General features: G+C 37.2%; 1 protein-coding gene across 5 annotated transcripts; it reads left to right on the forward strand.

Annotated features, from left to right (window-relative positions):
• Nucleotides 1–478: 478 nt before the first annotated feature.
• On the forward strand, nt 479–20,898 carry HVT1 (helicase in vascular tissue and tapetum). 5 transcript variants are annotated; one of them, XM_039050513.2, is made up of 16 exons: nt 479–854; nt 1,851–1,941; nt 2,174–2,453; nt 2,620–2,694; nt 2,894–2,938; nt 3,680–3,770; nt 3,895–3,953; nt 4,392–4,559; nt 13,113–13,165; nt 15,481–15,514; nt 15,692–15,781; nt 15,859–16,860; nt 18,388–19,494; nt 19,606–19,791; nt 19,967–20,400; nt 20,561–20,898. In XM_039050513.2, the coding sequence occupies exons 1-15, from the start codon at nt 740–742 to the stop codon at nt 20,153–20,155; spliced, it is 3,585 nt and encodes a 1,194-aa protein (XP_038906441.1). In that variant the 5' UTR covers nt 479–739; the 3' UTR covers nt 20,156–20,400; nt 20,561–20,898. The 5 variants fall into 5 exon arrangements, with proteins under 5 accessions (XP_038906441.1, XP_038906440.1, XP_090162912.1 ...); XM_090306786.1 differs by having other exon boundaries at nt 585–854; nt 2,174–2,503; XM_039050512.2 differs by having other exon boundaries at nt 483–854; nt 19,606–20,400.
• Nucleotides 20,899–21,156: the final 258 nt, after the last annotated feature.

Raw genomic sequence — 21,156 nt, forward strand, 5'->3', positions numbered from 1 at the left:
ACTTGGAATTTTTATTTCCATATTACATTTGACCTTGAAATGGTTCAACCATTCCCTCAAATCCTTCATGCATAGGCATATATACATTTGAATTTGATGAACATAATTCAATTGTTAAGGCACATGTTCTTAACAAATTATTTATTAATATAGTAAAAATTTTTACGGCATATTACAAAAATCTATGAGTAGTTGTAATTACACTCTCAAATTTTGAATTCTAAAAATTGAGCTTTCAAACTTATACGAGTGTTAAAATTAAAGCCTTTAAACTTATTATAGTTATAGAAATTAGACCTTCAAATGATGAAAATTAAACTCTAAAACTTATATAATTGCTATATTTTATACGATTACTTGTATAAATTTAAGAAATTTGATGTATAATTATAACCATCAACATACTCTATGGTTTTTGTAATTTGCCCCAACTTTTGACACGTTGGGGGTAAAATTAGAATTTTCAAAAGACGAAGGTGTTCCGAAATATTTGGGCCTGCAACCCGGTACGGTGCATCAGTTCGGCAATGGCCCATTTCAGACACACAGAGGGATAAAGGGAGAAGAAGAAGTTATACGTTGATGAAAGGCAAAGAAAAAGCAGGCGCCATACACACGTTAGGGCACTACCCAATGTTTCAAATGTTGTTTCTGTCTCCTGTCTCTTCTATTTTTTAGTTTCCTTATAACTGAAGAAAAAAGCAAGCTCCTGAAGGAAGAAGCTACAGCTAGAAAAGTAATGGCGAAGAAGAAGCAGAAGAAAGGGGAGCAAAAGCTCAAATCCAAGCCAATTCCAGACGTGGGTTGTGCAATTACACAGGCACTCGAACGGTTTTGCTTGTCCAATGACGAAGGTAAATTGGAAACCATGACCCAGATTGAAAAATGAGAAGAAGACGGAGTTTGTCAGTTGTGCTTATGTCATATTCCAATGGAATGAATAAATAATTTGTGGGTTTTAATGGGTCTTGCGATTTTTGGTTGTGGGTGATTGCTTCTTCTTTCATTTGTTTATTTATTTATTTTTCATTTCATCAAATATAACGTGGGAGCTTCAAAGCAGGGACTGTTCTTTGGCTATGTTGGTTGCTCCCGAGTAGTTGGTCAAGGCAGTGAAAATTGAAATTGCTTTCAAATATGAGTTTCTTAAGATATCTGGTATGGTGGAAGGCTATTCAATGGAGAAAAATGATCAGAACTCTGAAATTTGAGTTTATTGTTTTTGACTTGTCATTCTATTCATAATAGATTCTTCTATAATATGGGGCATGGTTTCTTTTTCACTTTGAAAGCTTCTGCCGATATTTCACAATCGCAAGAAGTAATTGCAGAAAAATAATCTAGCCTTGCTAGGTACGAACTAGAGGTTTTCTGCCTTTTCAGCTGTCGAGTAGCAACTTTTTGATAAGAAAGGAGGTTTCAGGGACGGGAAAATAACACTGGAGGAATGCCCAAACTAGTGTTTTCTGAGGTCTATGTTTTCACCTCTTCAAATAGATTAATTTAGTTAATTTATCTTTCACATTTTTCTTCAGTATTTATGAGTTTGACATGTCTGCTGTGGATATGGATTATAAGTCAAACTTTACGGGCTTGTTTATGCTGGCCCGGCAATGAAGTTGGTGTTGGATGTTATAGGTAACATGACTTGGATGATCGTTGGAGATTCCCGCTTTCTTAAGTGCGACTTAGTAGTCATTCTAATCTTTCTCTATAGTCCATCTTTCTCACATGTCTTAAAACCCTCAACTCTTTGTTATTCCTCATGCAGCATTGTTCTCCCATATACTAATATTGGAGTCTGTCATTATCTGTTGTTTAATTAGCAAGTATTTCGATGTTTCATGCAGTTTTCACTTTTGAAGCTGATCTTTCGAAGCGTGAACGTGCTCTCGTGCATGAAGTGTGCAGGAAAATGGGTATGGCATCAAAGAGTTCTGGGTAAGTTTCAATTAGCAATGTCTCCTCTGAGTTTAAAAGGCATCTAGTCATATATAGCTATATAGGTAACTTCATACCCTTGAAATGAAAATCTTCCCCATGTTTGAGAGGCATCTAGTCATGTACTGGTAACTTCCATATTCTTGGAATGAAGATTTTTTTGTGCATCTAGAATATCTTTGGCCCCTGGAATATTTTGCTTTAGGTTTCTCAGTTGCTCAACTCTTTGTAGGCATGGAAACCAACGACGTGTTTCTGTTTATAAATCCAAAATGCAAATGGAGACCATGAAATTTTCCGAAAAAACCAAAACTGTTTTGGACGATTTATTCAGTATGTATCCTCCTGATGATGGAGATTTGGGCAAGGAGACAGCTGGGAAACACAATAAAAAGGCTGATAAACAAAGGCGAAAGAAAGATGACATTTTCTGGAGGCCGTCAATGAACAAGGAAGAGATAATGAAGAAACTGGGATCATATACTATGAAGAGTGTTGCTAATCTGAAAAAGGTTTCTTTGAGTACATGAACAAAAGTGATGAAGTTTACTGGTTTTATGCTGTACCTTCATCTCTCTCTCTTTTAGTTTTTCTTACATAGGAAATTCGCCTGAAGTTTATAAGCTTATCATCTTAACACCAAAGTAGCTGAAAGTGAACTTTTGATTCTTTTTGTAGATCTCAGAAGAGAGATCTAAACTTCCAATTGCATCATTTCAAGATGTCATTACTTCAACAGTTGAATCTCATCAGGTTGCTTTTAATATACAATTCTATTCAAAATTACTTATCATCTTTAGACTGCCAAAAAAAAAAAAAAAAAAAACTCCCTTGTTCTTATGCATTTTTTACATGGTTCTATGGAGCTAGTGTTGGTTGGTCTCTGACTTCCTCATCTTAACCAATGCATCACTTTCTATTCCAATAACAGTTTGATCATTGCTTTAAGCAGGTCGTTCTCATATCTGGTGAGACTGGGTGTGGAAAGACAACACAGGTTACTCAGTCTTTCTCTTCAATGACTGCCACTTATTTATATATTTATTTTTCTCCTTTGAATTCATCATTGCTTGCTTGCCTAACACTCTATTTTGGATGCAATGAATTCTTTTCTAATACGTATATTTATCCCTGTCCTTGGTCCCGTATATGAGTTGCATGGTTTGTTGGCTTTCTATGTACTTCTTGACAACCCACCTTTTTGGATAGGAATTAGAAAGAAACAGATGTGAAGTTTGAACGAGATATTCTATCCTTGCTCTACCAATATTGACGTCCTCATGAATCACCCTAGTGGCTTATGTTTTGGACTGTTTCATGTTTTTAAGCTCTGTTTATCTTCCAAAAAAAAAAAAAAAAAAGGGAGAAGAAGAAGAAGAAGAAGAAAATAATCACCCCTTAAGCGAGTATCTACTTGTTCTATAGGAAAATCTGGTCCTCCACAAATTAGCAGCTGGCACATATATATCCTGCTGATTTTGCTTTCCATTTTGAATATGGATAGTGAGAGGAAAATTATGATAATCATCACAATGCTGTTTGTCTTTTATGGAATGAACGCCATAAAGCTTGATGCTCTTTCATGTTCTGAATCTTCTGATATACGATACTTCATTAGTAGATACTTTTTCTCTTTAAATTTATATATGTGTGTATGTGCGCGTGTGTGTTAAAGTTATTTAAAATGAATTTAAAAATTCTTGCATAAAAATATAATTATTTTGGTAATATGGTATAGGTCCCTCAGTTTCTTTTGGATTATATGTGGGGTAAGGGAGAGACATGTAAGATAGTTTGTACCCAACCTCGACGAATATCTGCTATATCAGGTTAGCTCTATTTATTACCTTTTTGGGTTCTTCTTTTATTTTTGAAATTAATTGTTTTACAGACTTTAATATTATTAGTTGTTTTACTTCCATTTTCTTTGAATGTTGTCTTCTTCTGTTTTAGTTTCTGAGCGAATCTCCTATGAAAGAGGAGAAAATGTTGGAAGTGATATTGGATACAAGGTATTCTTCCTGCTGGTTGTTTACACAGAAAGATATCTAATTAGCTAGTTCGTGTAGAGTTTTATTATCCACTGGAGTTTCAATGAGGGGATCAGTTTTGATCATTATCTCAAAGTAACTGATGTTGGGAAGATGTTTACGATGAAAACAGGATAGGACTTTATCAATTCAATAGCTTAGTTCTTGGTGCTTGTATGATCTGCATGCATGCATGTACCTGTTGTTTGGGGTTCAACTGGATTGGAGCTGTGAAAATTTCTTATTTTATAGCTTATTTTGAGAATTTGTACAACAGAAGTTATTTCTTAATAGCAAGGGGCACTTTTGGAATTCTCCACTTAATTATATGGTGATGTATATAACATCTGGTTAATTTTGCTTTCATAAACAAACATCATATCAGCTGACATCCTCCCCCTTCTTTTTTCATTATGGAAGATACGGCTGGAAAGTAAAGGCGGAAGACACTCATCTATTGTACTCTGCACGAATGGTATTCTTTTGAGGGTGCTGATTTCAGAAGGTTTGGGCAAATTAACAATGGAAGCTTCTGAAAAGAGTAGGAAAAATAAAAATGTTGTGTCTGACTTAACTCACATTATTGTGGTACGTATTCTATTTCTCGCCTTTTGGTTCTGTCATTTTTTTTGTGACATTGCTCGTGGTTTTGTTGCTCTGAGTTGGTAGGATTTACTGCTGGAAGATTTGGTGTGGGTTTACTTTTGGATTTTGGAGAGTGTTCTTTTTTACCACATTAAATAGCCAACTTACTTTTCATTATGAGATTATTACCATTACCATTATTATAATAATTATAATAATAATAATAATAATAATAATAATAATAATGGTGGTAGTAGTAGTAATAATAATAATAATAACATCAAATAGAAGAGACTTAATGAGGATAAAGTTATGCAACTTAGCAAAACAAAGAACCTTCCTATAAATTATCTAGGATTCCCCCTTGGCGGTAATTATTGTGGGTCCGATGGTTGGTAAGTTCAGAAGTACATTGCTAAATGGAAAATCTCCTTTCTTTGTAAAGGCCGGTGGCTCTCTTTGATTACTTCGGTCCTTGATGGGCTCCCTTTGTACTTCTTTTCCATCCTCAAAGCTCGTAAAGGTTTTATTAAAAACATGGAAAAGCTATTAGAGATTTCTTCTGGAATGGTCGTCTAGGTTGCCATCTTGTGAATTGGAAGATTGCCTCCCTTCCTATCTCCCAAGGTGGGCTTGGAATTGGTTCTCTCGAACATAGAAATCTAGCCCTCCTTACTGAATGGTGATTTTCTAAGGAGGATAACCAGCTTTTGAGACAAATGGTAATTAGTATTTATGGGTGAGAACCACTTAGGTTGGAAGGTTTTACCCAAGGAAGCTTGGATGATCGGCCTTGGTTTGACATCTCTAAGACTATCCCTCTGTTTGATAGATTCACTAGTTTCAAAGTTGGGAATGGGCAGCTTATCAGGTTCTGGTATGATGTGTGGGTTGGCGCCTCTCCTTTTAAAGACGAGTTTTCAGATATCTTTAATCTCTCTTTAAATCAGATTGCTACTGTGGCTGACTGTTGAGATAAATGATCATGGAACCTGGAATCTAAGCATTAGAGGAGGCATTTTTGATAGAGAGACGGAAATCTGTCAGTTTGACTACTAAATTGGAGGATTTCCGTTTGGGTTCCTATGAAGATAAATTATGGTGGTCTCTTGATTCCTTGGGTCATTTTTCTACCAGTTTTCCTTTCTCCAGCCTGATTAATGTGAGACCAACTCTTAAAGGTGAAGGTTTTCTTGTGGTTGGTGCCTCATAGAAGCTTGAATACTTATGAAAGGCTCCGAAGAAGAAATCCTATGCTCGGTCCTTCTGCACTTGATGTTTCTTAAAAAAAAAAAGAGAACTGCAACTTAGGGCCCAAAGAAGAGAGAACTTTATGCCAACAAAGGCAACTTGAAACAACAAAAAACTACTGTATGTGCTAGAAGTTTGGAACAACACTTCAATTACTAATTAAAGGCCGTAGCTCTAAAAAGTTACACACGAAAGAAACCCTTCAATGTTTCAGTTGTCTAGGGAACTTTGGATCTTTTTTTCTAACTAAACCAACCTTGGAAAATTTATGACTATACATTCCCTAAATTCATCCAAGAACCAGCTATCTGAAAAGATTTCAGGGAGCTAATCTGTAAAGTAATCAGTTGGTACAGTGAGATGCCAAATTTCTGCAAAAAAAAGAAGGAAGACATCCGCTTATCTGCAAATCACAATGGATAAAGGGGCAGCTCTGAGTCTTCTCATTCTTGCAACACAAGCAACAAACTTTAGTAGACGGAGAGAAGCGAGGCTTTGAACTTTGTATTCTATTAAGGGTGTTTAAGCTTCAATAATTGATGGCCGGAGAAAAAATAATTGATCTTCTCATGCACTTTTTATCTCAAACCAAATTTATTCAGCAGCCATATTTGTTGGTCTGAGAACTGTCAATACAAAAAGTGGAGCCTGAAGTTTCAAGGGTCCAAACCACACCCTATCCTTAATCATAGAATGTCTAATGGCCTCCGACATACTAATTAGCTATGAAGCACGGACATGGACAAAAACACAGGGGCACACCCATTTATGAAGATGTAGGGAACGGACATGTGAGGATACCTTATTTTTACTATTATTTTAACTTTTTAAATAATATCAAAAGATAAAATCTAAAATACTTTTAATTTTTTCTATTAACTATTAAAAATAATTATAAAAGAATTGTGAAGGAAAAGTAATTATCAGTCTGCTAATACATTTTATTATACTGCTTCAAGATAATAATCAGAAAAGAGCTGAATATAGTAAAATGTTAATGGTGCATGGAACCCAATAGTTTATTGCCCACTAAAACTAAATAAAGACAAAAGCTCAACAACCCATAAAAACACACATTAAAAGGCCCAACACTCGTTAAAACAAGATAACTTAACCCTGTTCTCCCATTCCCCTTTCAGCCGGCCATACTACTCTTCCCTTGCTTGATTTTGTTCTCCCCCCTCCCCCTATTCTACTCTCCTCCCTCATGATCAATTTCATTCAATCTCCCTCCGTTTGCCACCCCTCTGCCATTGCCACAAACCATCATCGTTCTAACCAATGCTAATGCCGGCCGATGCTCTCCAACGTTTGACAATGTAGCAACAGTCATCAGACAAAAGAAAAGAGAGAATCAAAGGGAAAGGGAAGGGGAATAAAATATGGAGCTTGTCTGTGGCATGTTCGAGCATGTCGCCCAGTGCCCGATTATTAGAAAAAAAAAAAAGACATGCATAATTGTGCATTTGACTTGTGCTTGGTACGTGTCTGAGCATGTCATTTTTGGACACTTGTCAGACATGCACATTTCTTAAAAAATGTAGTATTTGTCCTTCCTTGTTCATTAAGAACTCCCAACCTTCTAATCTCCCTATTACTCTCGTCTTATCTCAAAATCAAATTTCATTATTGATTATTGAAATTTCAATCATCTTTGATTAAAATATCTTCTCTATTGTAATAACTTGTTGGTGTTGGACATTCTTTTATTTCATTCTTCAATGAAATGTTTCTATTACACAAAAAAAAAAAAAAGACTCTACAACAAATGATGCGCATCCTTAGACATACATCTATAAAGAATGTACCAATGCAAAAACAAAATAAGGGAAGTGTGTGTAAGACCCTTAGTTATGGAGATAGTAGGATTATTAGTAGAATATTAGTATGGTTAGTAGAAGGGGCATATTAGTAATTAGATGGTAAGTTCGTTAGGGCTTCTAGTTATAAATAGAGGAGTGGGTTGGGAGCAAGGATGTGAAGAATTTTATTGTGATTTCCTTGGGAAATATTGAGAGAGTAGCTCTCTCGAACGCCTATGATATATTGTAGTTTCTTCACTGAAATTACAATGTAAATCTATCTTTTAGTGTTCTTGTTAGGTGGTATCCTAACAAATTGGTATTAGAGCACGTCATCCTAGGAAGTCAAAAGCAATGGGAAAAAGCAAGTCGAAGAAGTGGAGACACACGACAATGGATGGAGAAGAAGACTTATAACCGAAGAGACCATTTTCAAGAAGAAAAGATGCAGAGTAGGGGCTGTAATAGTGGTTTAGTTAGAGGTGGAAACCAAATAAGGAAGTTGAAGAAGAAGAAGAAGAAGAAGAGGTTGAAGGTGCTGAAACTTGCAGAGGGAGGTTGTTGGCGATGGAGAGAGATGAAAATTTGGAAATGCTGCAATGTTCAACAAAAGTTGGGGTTAGACACGTGTAAACAGTAGGAGAGGAAGGGAAGCCACTGATTAGAGTTTCGTTAGGCTATGAGGATTTTTGATGTTGTGCTAAAAATTAGGCCAAGCAACAAAAAAGGGCTCAATATAATTTTTATCTAAAAACTGGAATGAGTCTGTTGTTTAAGGAAAAGCTTATGTGTGGTTTAGAGCAACAAAATTGTTGCGAAATCGATAATTAAAGAACACAAAAAGGAACGTAAAGATAGGGAAGATTGACACACAGATATACGTGGTTCACTAACAGTATGTTAGTTACGTCCACGGGCAGAGGGAGAACAATATTATTTGAGAGAATGTTTTCAGAAAATTACATTAAAACGGCGCCTCTAGGGTTAGAGAGTTTATATAGCGCAGTACTCTAAACCCTATGGTCAAAGTCGTAAATAACTACAAATAAGTAAATATGCTGAATACGAAATCTGAATAGGTTTCGGGGTCGTTGCCCCCGAACCCCCACCAGGGTGCACGCCCTTGGACGATCCCCATACTTGGTTGTTCGAAGCGCCAACAAACAGATTCAAGGCATTTCAACAAAAATGATTCTGGGTTGGGTCCATTAGAGAAGAAGGGAAGCAACAAATTGATCTTGGGCTGCTTAATGGGCTGAAGGTAAATGGATTAATTGAAGCCCAAGTGCTCTCAAAGCTTAAGGGATGCAATTTTTTTTTCCAAGATTGAAGAGGAGGCTATTAGGTTTTGTGTTAAAAAAGGTTTTATAATTCTTTTTTAGGTTTATGTTCTCTCTTTGGGATTTAGGTTATTTTGTTAGTACTTGTAATAGTTTTGTTACAACCCACACCTTGAGGACAAGGTGTTTTCTGAAGGGGGTGAGTATTGTAAGACCCATAGTTATGGAGATAGTAGGCTTATTAGTAGAATATTAATATGGTTAGTAGAAGGGACATATTAGTGATTAGATAGTAAGTTTATTTGGGCTTTTAGTTATAAATAGAGGGACTGGATTCGGAGCAAGGGTGTGAAGAATTTTGTAGTGATTTCTTGTGGAAAATATTGGAAGAGAGTAGCCCTCTCGAAAGGCCATGGTGTATTGTCATTTCTTCATTGATATTGTAATATAATCTTTTAGTGTTCTCATATGTTCTTTATGTTGTCTTCTTGAGTGTTCTTGTTAGGTGGTATCCTAATAAACTGTCTCTGAGGGGGTTAATGTTCTTGTCTGGGGAGCCTTTTGGATTAGGGTGAGGGGGTTGGGGTGCGCTAGCATCAGTCGGAGTTCAGAAGGTGGAGAATGAAAGTGTCAAAAAAGGTAAGAATCTTTCTAAAAGTCAGGGTGTAGGTAGAAAGACAGGTGGTGAAGGGATCAATAAGGTTGAAAGGGAGCTCAAAAAATTGGAAAGTTTGGTTGAATTATGAGAGGAAGAGGGCTTTGAAAGAAGCGGGTAAAACTGTTTCTCAATGTTAAAATTCATTTCTTGGAATGTTATTTTCGGGCGGGGCGGGGCGGGGCCGGGGGGGGGGGGTGGGGAGGGGTTAAAAGAAGTATTATAAAGGATTTCCTTGAACAAGAAAACCCAGTCATTGTTATTTTGGTGGAAACGAAATGGAATGACTTTGAGTTGCAATTAGGGTGAAGAAAAGTGAAGCTAAAGGTGTGGAACCGAGAAATTTTTGGAGACATTAGGGTGAAGAAAAGTGAGCTTGTGGCTCGAATAAAAGAGATAGATGAGTGGGAGATGGATGGTCCTCTAAAGGAAGCCTTAAAGGTGGAAAGGGATTCTTGCAAATGTCAATTTGCTGAGGTAATCAGAAAAAGGCCTGTTCTTGGAGGCAAAAGATGAAAGTTGCTTGGGCTAAAGATGGAGATTGTAACACTGCTTTTCCACAGCATAGTGGCAAGAAAAGTAGGAATATGATCGATCCCTTGGTTAAGGATTATGGGGAGACAATTAGGGAGGACATAGATGTTGAGGAGGAGGTTGTACTTTTCTTTGCGAGTACCTATGGGCTAGAGGTTACTCCTAAACCGTTTATTCAAGGGATTGATTGGAATCCAATCTCTCTTTGGGAAAGGGAGGGGTTGACGATCCCCTTTTCTATGGAAGAAATCAAGCAGGCTGTTTTTGCTAGTGACAAGTCTAAATCCCTAGGTTTCAACAACTTTTCTTTAGCTTTTTATCAAGATAATTGGGATTTGCTCAAAGCAGATTTGTTCAAGGTCTTTTAGGAATTCTTTGAAAGGGGTATTCTGGATAGATTGATGACTGAAATATACATTTGTCTCATTCTTAAAAAGGATAACGCGACTAGGGTGAAGGAGTTTAGACCAGTCAACTTAATTACAAGTGTGTATAAAATTATTGCAAAGGTATTGGCTAACCGCCTCTAAAGGGTGCTCCTGTCGACAATCTCAGAAACACAAGGTGCTTTTATAGTCGGGAGGGAGATTTTGGATCAAGCTTTTGTGGCTAATGAAGCTATTAAGGAGTATATGCTTAAAAAGAAAGAGGGAGTGTTATTTAAGATTGATAGACGGCCTAAGATCATGTGGATTGAGACTTTTTGGATGAAATGATGGAGAAGAAGGGTTTCGATTATAAATGGAGAACGTGGATGTGGGGCTGACCGAGTAATGTGACTTTCTCTTTTCTTATAAATGGCAGTCTTAGGGGTAAAGTGGTGGCCATGAGAGGCTTAGGCAAGGAGACCCTTTTTCTCCTTTCCTTTTCCGTCTTGTGGTGGACATTATAAGTAATTTGGTGAGGAAGTGTGTTGAAGGCACTATTTTTATCCTCTTTGAGGTTGGGGAGGAAAGTGACTCTTTCGCATCTCCAATTTGCAGATGACACGCTTTTCTTTTGTTCGGGTAATGAGAACTCATTTTTAACTTTGAATCACATTCTAGCTATTTTTGAAGAAATCTCGGGTTTGAAGATCAACGAGGGGAAGTGTAGCATCATAGGGATAAATTGTAAGGAGGAGAAGCTTAAGAGATGGTCGGAGTTGGTAGGGTGTGAGGTTGGGTTGCTTCCCTCTTCCTATCTTGATCTTCCTCTTGGGAGTAACCTCAAGGCGATTGCTCTTTTGGGATCCGGTGGTGGATAAAGTTAGGAAGAGATTAGCGTCTTGGAAAAAAGGGTATTTTTCTAGGAAGGTGAGGTTTTTCACCTAACAGGTGTTACATGGCCATGGCCATGCAAATACTTGCGGTGTACACGGGTTGGGTTAGGGGTAAATTTTGGACCAACTCGAAAATTTAGGTTGGTCGGGTTGGCTATTTGAATGACCCAAATAGGGTAACCAACCCAACCCAACCCTTAAAATTTAGGTTGGGTTGGGTTGGGTTGTCGGGTTGTACACTTTTTTTTCCCCTTTCTTTTCTCTTCCTGTTTCTTTTCTTTCCCCCCCCCCCCCCCCCCCCCCCCCCCCCCCCCTTGAAATCAGCCATTGGTATTGGAAGTCTATAAAAAAACTTGTGGAGATTTGAAATTAATAAAAAATGTAAGAGAGGAAGGCAGAAAACATGTATTTTAAATCTGAAATTAACTTAAGTGATTTAAATTAAAAAAGAAAAATGGAAAACGGTGAACCGCGACAGCGAGACGAACGAAAGTTAGGCTGAGACGATGCAACAGTGAACGACGACAATGAACGAGGATGACGAACGGCGATAGTGAATGGCGATGACGAATGACGATGAACATATGAGAACCCTAGATCGCGACACTCGACAGAGAGAGAGGCTGAAAACGTGAGAGTTGAGAGAGATTGAGAAGTGAGACACGCTTGGGCTTGACGGTTGGAATTCAAAACCTAAAAACCCTAAAACGAAAATAGTTATATATATGTATATATATTTAAATATTAATATTAGTAATTCGGGTTGGGTTGGGTCAACTCGAATTTTTTATTACCAACCCGAGGCCCAACCCAACCCAACCCAAATTTTAAACTAACCAAACCCAACCCTTATAATTTGGATTAGGTAGTCCAGGTTGTTCAGGTTGTCGGGTCATGAACACCCCTAGCAAATACGATGGATCATTTTTCTAGGAAGCTCTCCTCGCTTGTTGGGCCGTTCTGTTGCATCCTTTATTGGAAGGCGGAGGAAGATCTGGATCATATTCTTTGGCGTTGCGAGTTTGCTAGCTCTATGTGGGAACGTTTTGTCCAGGAGTTTTCTGTTTCATTCGCTCGTCAGCGGGATGCTGTTGCTATGATCGGGGAGTTCGTCCTCAATCCACCTAGGGGGGAGAAGGGTCACTTTTTGTGGCTTGCGGGGGTGTGCACTATTGTTTGGGTTTTGTGGGGGGAGCGAAATAGTGGGATTTTTAGGGGTGTGGGTAAAGATCCTAGTGAAGTTTGGTCGATGGTTCACTTTCATGTTTCTTTGTGGGGTTTGGTTTCGAAGACCTTTTGTAATTATCCTGTAGGTGTCATTTTGCATAGCTGGACCCTTTCATGTAAGGGGTTACTTTTGTGGACGGGTGTTTTTGTTTGCCCTTGTATTCTTTCTTTTTTTTTTCCCTCAATGAAAGTTGTTATTCTTTAAAAAAAAAAAAAAACCCTTTGAGCCAATCATTTCAGTCCATAGTGTAGTTGCTTCTGATTTTTCCATGAAATGCCTAAACCATTTGAGAAGGAAGGATAGATTTCTTTTTCCGTTGAGGCCATCATTTTAATATTAGAAGATTGTAAAAAGAAGAGGCTGCACAAAAGATAGCCCATTCAAGGGACCACCAAAAGATATGTACAAGTCCTCACACACAAAAGGACATCCTCCAAGATTTGCTCTGATACTAGTTAATGTTGCAATATTACATGTTTCTCCATCTTTTCATTATGAATACGTCTCTTTTGGCCTTTATATTAATCTTATTTTTATGTTTGTAGGATGAAGTTCATGAAAGGGACCGTTACTCTGACTTCATTTTAACAATTTTGAGGTATACTTACGTTAATTCTCTCATACGCATGCGTTATTTATTACCGGTCTTTTTTTGACTTCTGAAATACTAACTTTCGTAAGAAATTGGATGAATGAGAAATATTGTCGCACGGTTCTTGCTCTCACCCTTACTAAAGTAGAGTACCCAAAAAAAAAAATCCATAATTGTTATGTCACACGAATCCTTTGGTAAGAAACTTCATCTAGGAGCCAAGAGGAATTGAAAAAAGTTTTCAATATCTTTCAATATTTGTATGGTATATAATTAAGTTTTTATGAGTAATTTTGGTCCATCGTCCACAAAATTTGCTACTTTTGCAATTAGCTAGGAAGTACAGACATTTTTTTTAGCAGTGTGTGACTGTGTGTCCAACCATGTTAGACTTTTATTTGGTCAATGGATATGTGCTAGACACTCCAACATAAGCGTGTACGAGTATTTAGACTTCTATAAGCAAGGTACAAGAGGAAGATCTTAAGCTTACAGACAAAGCTGACCTTAGGGAAATTATTTTACGTGACCCCTTTGTCAAGTTTTGGAATGCAGACTTGATAGAGAACCTGCCTGAGGAGTTGCTCTTCAAACATAACATAAACAGTCTCTGTTTCTGTTCACCATCCAAAAGAAAGCAGCTAAGGAAGAGCAATGAAGCTACTAGTTTCACTATCAAAGAGGCTTTTTCTCAACCCTAAGTTTGGTCCTCTCCCCCTCCATTTGCTGTCTTTTCCCTATACATCTATAAACTTTGGATCATTTGTTTTTGCATTGTGAGTTTGCTTCTAAAGGGTTGCATATTCTTTTTAGTACTCTTGGGGTGGCTAACTGTCTCCCTAAGAAGATGGTTTTTTGGATGATGGATGGTCTTTGATGGTGGAAGTTATGTGGAAAGGAAAAATCCTTTGGAGATGTGCTACTTGTACACTTCTGTGGTGTCTTTGGAAAGAAAGGAATAGTAGGATGTTTGAAGATAAGTTTGCTTCTTTTTGGGCATCTGTTCAACATACAACCTCTTGGTGATGCACAAACTACACCAAATTCTTTTGTAATTATAGCCTTCATATGTTTATTAACAATTGTAGGGCTCTTCTTTATTAGTTTTGTGGGAGGGGGTTTTCTCTACACCCTGGCCTTCATCTGTTCTTTTGATGAATATACACCTATGTTTCTTAATAAAAAATGTATATATGAGTGTGCACTACAAATCAAAAGAGTAAATGTTATTTTATTGGGAGCTCCTGTTCCCAATAAATTATTGAAATTTCTCTACTCGATAATATGTTAAATGAAAAATCATCCACTTAAGCCAAAGTAAGCTTGACTCAATTGTATTGACAAGACCTCCAGAGGTCGGAGGTCCAATCTCCCCCCTTCTCCTGCAATTGTTGTACTAGAAATCATCCACTTATACCTAGACTTTTCTGCTTCTCATTTTCTCCCATACATCTATGGTTCCTTCATTTAACAATTCAGATTCTTTTGTGTGAAAGAGTTCCTTGATGGATCACCTATGTTAGCGGAGGGAGAGTAGAGAGAAAGGTGGGTGGGAACTGGGAAGTAGAGTTGTTTGGGTTCTGAAAGAAACACAAAAAATGTAATTTTTATCAGTATAGATTGGCATCTTATTCACTTAAATTGGAGGGTTTTTTCTTTCAATTCCTCAACTTAGGCTTTGGGACCTCTCATCCCTATGGCCTTTAGGCTGTGTTCTCTTTTGATCAATATGTTGTCTTGTTACTGATAGAAAAAAAAATGTAACTTTATCAATATTATGTTGAAAGGGTGGTTCGTATCTTTTTCTAAAAATGTGGAAAAGGTGGTGTGCATTGAAATGCTTTTGGGAGCCCATTAAAGTTTCATAATTCTATGTTGATCAAGTATAGTAGGGTCCAATGAATGGGAGGTCACTTCTCAAGGATTGCCACGAGTCCTTTTATAGAGCCATTAGTGAGAGATGATGATACAACTTAATCATAATCATTTTATTATCCAAAGGGCATTAGATTGATGGTTTAGAATTTTCAAAAAGGAAAACAAAAAAGACATTGGAGACTCAAAGTTTGATGGTTCTTAGATGAATGACGTGGTTGATAGAACTGCCACATAATCAATGTTATTTGATGGTAATGGGAGCATTGTGAACAAGGTATCTATAGCAAGGCCAAGATTATTACTATTGTGAATAGGATCAAGAAAACTCGTGGGACTATTTTGTGAATGTTGCTCATTTTATTTATAGAAACTAAAATTGAGCGTCCTTATTTTATTAAAAGTTCTGGGTCGTCTTCTTCACTTCTTTTGTTACTTGTTTGCAGAGACTTGCTTCCATCATATCCTCAGTTAAGGCTGGTTAGTTCTATTCTTCTTAGCTTTTACTTGAGACATTTTTGTGTTTTTCAACTATTCATACTGCTATTCAAATTATCCATACTTCTCTTGTAATTGTAGAAAACGAGACAGTTTTGAAGATTTATTGTGGCTTGTCATTTGATTGTCACTGCATGCTTTTGTGTTATATCTTGACAGATACTAATGAGTGCTACAATTGATGCTGAACGGTTTTCAAAATATTTTGGTGGCTGTCCAATTATCAATGTTCCTGGATTCACCTATCCTGTAAACCTCCCATTCTAATCTTTCAGTTTTGAATTGGTATGTAATTTAGGGCCACATTCTAACACTTAAATATTCAGGTAAAAAATTTCTATCTGGAGGATGTACTTTCTATAGTGAAGTCTTCGGAAGAGAACCACCTTGATGATAGTATAGTGGGTGTCTCAGATGAGGAACCTGAACTAACTGACGAAGACAAGCTTGCTTTGGATGAAGCGATTGACATGGCTTGGTTGAATGACGAATTTGATCCCCTTCTAGAATTGGTTGCTTCCAACAGATCCTCTCAAATTTTCAATTATCAGCATTCTGTGACTGGACTAACACCTCTAATGGTTCTTGCTGGAAAGGGTAGAGTTTCTGATGTTTGCATGCTGCTCTCTTTCGGTGCCATGTGTGAATTACGGGCAAAGGATGGCACAACTGCATTAGAATTGGCTGAACGAGGAGATCAGAAAGAAACTGCTGAAGCAATCAGAAATCATTTGGAAAGTTCCATGTCCAACTCCAAGGAAGAACGTCGGTTGATTGGTACATATCTTGCAAAAAATTCTAATTCTGTCGATATTGGTCTTATAGAGCAGTTGTTAGGAAAAATATGTCTTGATTCGAAAGAAGGAGCTATTCTTGTTTTCCTTCCTGGGTGGGATGATATCAGCAAAACTCGAGAAAGATTATCAGTCAATCCTCTTTTCAAAGATGCATCAAAATTTTTGATAATCTCTCTTCATTCAATGGTTCCTTCTAAAGAGCAAAAGAAGGTATTCAGACGACCGCCTCCTGGTTGCCGCAAAATTATTCTGTCTACTAATATTGCTGAAACGGCCATTACAATTGATGATGTGGTTTATGTTATAGACAGTGGATGGATGAAAGAAAAAAGTTATGATCCTTACAGTAATGTTTCTACTTTTCAATCATCTTGGATATCAAAGGCCAGTGCCAAGCAGCGTGAGGGTCGTGCAGGTCGCTGTCAGCCTGGGATATGCTATCACCTTTATTCAAAGTTTCAAGCATTGTCTCTTCCTGATTTTCAAGTTCCTGAAATTAAGAGAATGCCGATGGAAGAACTCTGTTTGCAGGTGCATCTTTTCCTAGTTCTTAGTAATATTTACTGAGATCACATAACCATTCTCTCTAAAGCATAATTGTATGTTGAACTGTTTATTGATTTGTTAGTCTGATGCTTAATTGTACCGAAGCTTAATGTGACTGAGTAGTTGTGACTTGTGAGAAGAGTGGCATTGAACTCAACTTGATTGATTACCTACTCAACTGATTTGCTAACCACCGTTAACAGTAACAACAATAACCCACAGTGAGTAGATGATTTTTTTTTGAACCTCACTAAATGTATGAATTAAATTCATTAAGACCTCGTTTGGTAACTATTTGGTTTTTAGTTTTTATTTTCGAAAGTTAAGCCTATATCCACTAATTTTACCTCAAAATTTCTTCATTTGTTATCTATTTTTTACCAATGGTTTAAAAAACCAGGCCAAAATTTGAAAACTACAAAAAAAATAGCTTTTAAAAACTTGTTTTTGTTTTTGTTTTTGAAATTTGGTTAAGAATTTAACCATTGTACTTAAGAAAGATACAAATCATTGGAAGAAATGGGGAGAAAATAGGCTTAATTTTCAAAAATAAAAAACAAAAAACGAAATAGTTACCAAACAGGGCCTAAATTCCAACCAACTGATTTCAGATCTCAGTTTTACATTTTCCATATCATACATTTCTTAGATAAGTTGATATGTGGTTGGGTGTTTTGTTGTTACTAGTGAATTGGATTGAACTTCATTTTGTACTTAGTGTGTTGTATCCCCACAAATTTTCTACTGTTTCATATTGAATCCTTTAGGATAACATATAGTTTTTTTAGGTATGCATAGTGCAAAATGTAAGAATGCAATAATGGTTGAGATGATAATGTTATTGTTTGTGTTATCAATTTTTGGACTAAATTTCCTTTGGGCTTCGGTCACTACCATTTTGTAATTATGATCTTGGTGTGATTCTTTTGGATTGAAGTCCATTTCTAGAATTTGTTTTAGGCTCCTTGACAGACATGTTTTTGGTACGCCTTATATTCTTTTGTTTATTTTAATGAAAACTTAGTTTCATATAAAAAAGACTAATTTAATGTATCCTGTTATACCTTCTAATACGAATACCTATGATGTTGCCAATATTTTGTTTAGCAGTAAGAAAGTAGCCAAAAAACAGTCATGTTCCATCCATGGTATGATATATTTGGAAAAAACTATCATTCTATCTGCATAAACTAATCTTGATGCGCATGCAAATTGGTTCCAACAGAGCGATAAGTTTTCTTTGGAGATTTCATCTCAATAACATGCTTTCTTGAAATATTAGGATCCCCTTGTTTAAAATATAGTGAAAGCTATTCCTAGTTTTAGAATCCACTTTGATTGTTTTTGCCCATGCAAATTGGTTCCAGAGTTATATGTATTTTGCAGATATAGCCTGAGCCTGAGTCATGTACTTTCTTGAAGTATTAGGAACCCCGTGTTTAATATTGAATAGGTATTCCTTATTGTAGCGTCCCCTTGTTTAATTGTTTTAATTATGTATTTATTTCACAGGTGAAATTGCTTGATCCCAATTGTAGGATAGAGGATTTCTTGCAGAAGACTTTGGACCCTCCAGTTTTTGATACTATCCGTAATGCAATCTTAGTCCTCCAGGATATTGGGGCTTTGTCACTAGATGAGAAACTGACTGAGCTTGGGGAGAAATTAGGTTCATTGCCTGTCCATCCAGTCACAAGCAAGATGCTTATCTTCGCCATACTGATGAACTGCCTTGATCCTGCTCTAACTCTGGCTTGTGCTTCGGACTACAAGGACCCTTTCACTCTTCCAATGTTACCAAGCGAAAGAAAGAAAGCTGCTGCTGCTAAAGCAGAGCTTGCTTCTTTGTATGGTGGGCATAGTGACCAACTGGCTGTTGTAGCTGCATTTGATTGCTGGAAAAATGCTAAAGATAGGGGTCAAGAGGCCCGCTTCTGTTCTAAATACTACATCTCCTTGAGCACTATGACTATGCTATCTGGCATGCGGAGACAACTTGAAATGGAACTAGTTCAAAATGGTTTTATACCTGAGGATGTTTCAACTTGCAGCGTGAATGCTTGTGACCCTGGCATACTCCACGCTGTCCTTGTGGCTGGTTTATATCCGATGGTGGGAAGATTACTTCCACCTCAGAGAAAGGGAAAACGAGCTGTTGTAGAAACTGGTTCAGGGAGCAGAGTGCTTTTGCACCCGCAGTCCCTTAACTTTGAACTGTCACTTAAGCAAACGGATAACCGCCCTCTAATTGTTTATGATGAGATAACCCGCGGGGATGGTGGTACACACATAAGAAATTGTACTGTTGTTGGGCCTCTCCCAATATTAATGGTTGCAAAGGAGATTGCTGTTGCCCCTGCTCAGGAGAACGATAATTGTAAAGATGGTATTGAAAATGACGATAATGGCAATGATGAAGCTGGTATTGTTGAAACTGTTGAAGAGAAGATGGACATAGAAAATAAATCAAATCAACAACCAGAAGAGATGATTATGTCCTCCCCTGATAACTCAGTAACTGTGGTTGTTGACCGTTGGCTGCAGTTTTGGTCCAAGGCACTTGATATTGCTCAGTTATACTGCTTGAGAGAGCGATTATCTTCAGCAATATTATTCAAAGTAAGTGGGTTATATACTTTTATTCTTGGTTTTAGGGAGCTATTTAATTGTAACTGTACAAACTTGCTCGCACTTTCTGCATTATTGTAATGACTTTTTTCTGCGTTTCAGGTAAAGCATCCAAATGGAGTTCTTCCTTCTGTTCTTAATGCCTCTATGCATGCCTTATCTTGCATCCTATCTTATGATGGCTTATCTGGTATTTCATTAGAATCAGTAGAAATGTTGACGTCGATGGTAAATGCAACTGAAATTGGCCATTTTGCACCTGGGAGGTCCATAGGATCGCATAAGAAAGTAAGTTGGTTTCTTAAATCGCATTCAAATTATAACGAGTTTACTGTTCCTGAAGCAAATGGAACATCAATTTTGAATGATCCGTTAAGTCAGAATCTTTTACCACCACCTGATTTTAGAAAAGGAAATCCAAGTGATCAATCAACCCCTAATTTTAGGGCTTCACCTAATTCAGTCTATGCAAGGTCGACACCGCAGTCACATAGAGAGCATAAGCCTTTCAAGCCAGGAAAACCCTCTCGAGACCAAAGTGCTACCGAGCAGCAGCATGCTCAAGAGAACAATACACGTAAACAGAGAAAGCCCCACAAGGAGCACATGGCAGCTAAACAGCAGAAGCCTCCATCAGGAGACCTCAGTTTAAATGGGTATGGATTGAACTCGTATGGACCATATGGCCCTCGGGGTATCTCTCTAAAGCGGCCTCGTGGTAACGGTGTGGGATAAGATCTAATAAAAAAAGTAATCAAGTAATCTTCAGGTGACTGAACTCGGTGAATGTATTGTAATATAGCTTCACATGAGCATCCTATGGTGGATGTGGCGTCTCTGTAGTCTCTGACCAATGGTTAGTAGAAACTATGACACTCGGCTCAGTTATGACTGGAGGTAAAACCATTGCCTTGCATCCTTGGTTTGTTTTATGTGATCTTTTTGTTGTTTTTTTTAGTATTTTTCTGATGTAAAACAACAGTTCTTTGTTTTTACTAGTAATCTTGTAAGCCAGCATCTTATCTGTTTCAATTTTTCCTTTTCTTCCCTTCAACAGATGTCTAGTGATTCACGCCTCTGGGAATGGAACTCTATTGCTTTTGTAGATGAGACAAGCATCATCCGAATCCATTCATTATAGTTTGCTTTCAGGTACAATTGTAAGTATAGTAGTAGATGACTGAGCTCGGTTTTCGCCTTTCTGAGCATCCAATGCAATACAAGTTCTTTTGGGTATGTCGTTCTGGGTTTCAGCACATTAGAATTGATGTGTTAGTATAATCATATGATTTATCAATGAGAGGATATGCTTCCTCTATAACTCTTAATTCTCTCTGTATACAAATCCCATTTACTAGCCATGCTATGAGATTGGGACTGGTGGCCCTTTAGTTACTGTTCCTTTCTTCTCTCTGCCATCATATTAACTGAGAAGATTACTCTTTTGTTTTTAGATTTTCTGATAGATATACAAATCTTTTTCACAATTTGGATTTAGATTCTCTTTTATTTTCATTTTTTTTCTTTGGTGTAGCTAGGTCATCATGGCCTTGTACCAAAACCTTGCTCGTGAAATAAATCAAATCAAACCAAATGATATAAATCAGGAAAATCAAGTCAAATTTGGAAAACTAAAAGAAAATGGCTTTTAAA

The sequence above is a fragment of the Benincasa hispida genome, chromosome 1 (assembly GCF_027475165.1).
Source record: "Benincasa hispida cultivar pf3 chromosome 1, pf3_genome.v1.1, whole genome shotgun sequence".
Lineage (NCBI taxonomy): Eukaryota > Viridiplantae > Streptophyta > Magnoliopsida > Cucurbitales > Cucurbitaceae > Benincasa > Benincasa hispida.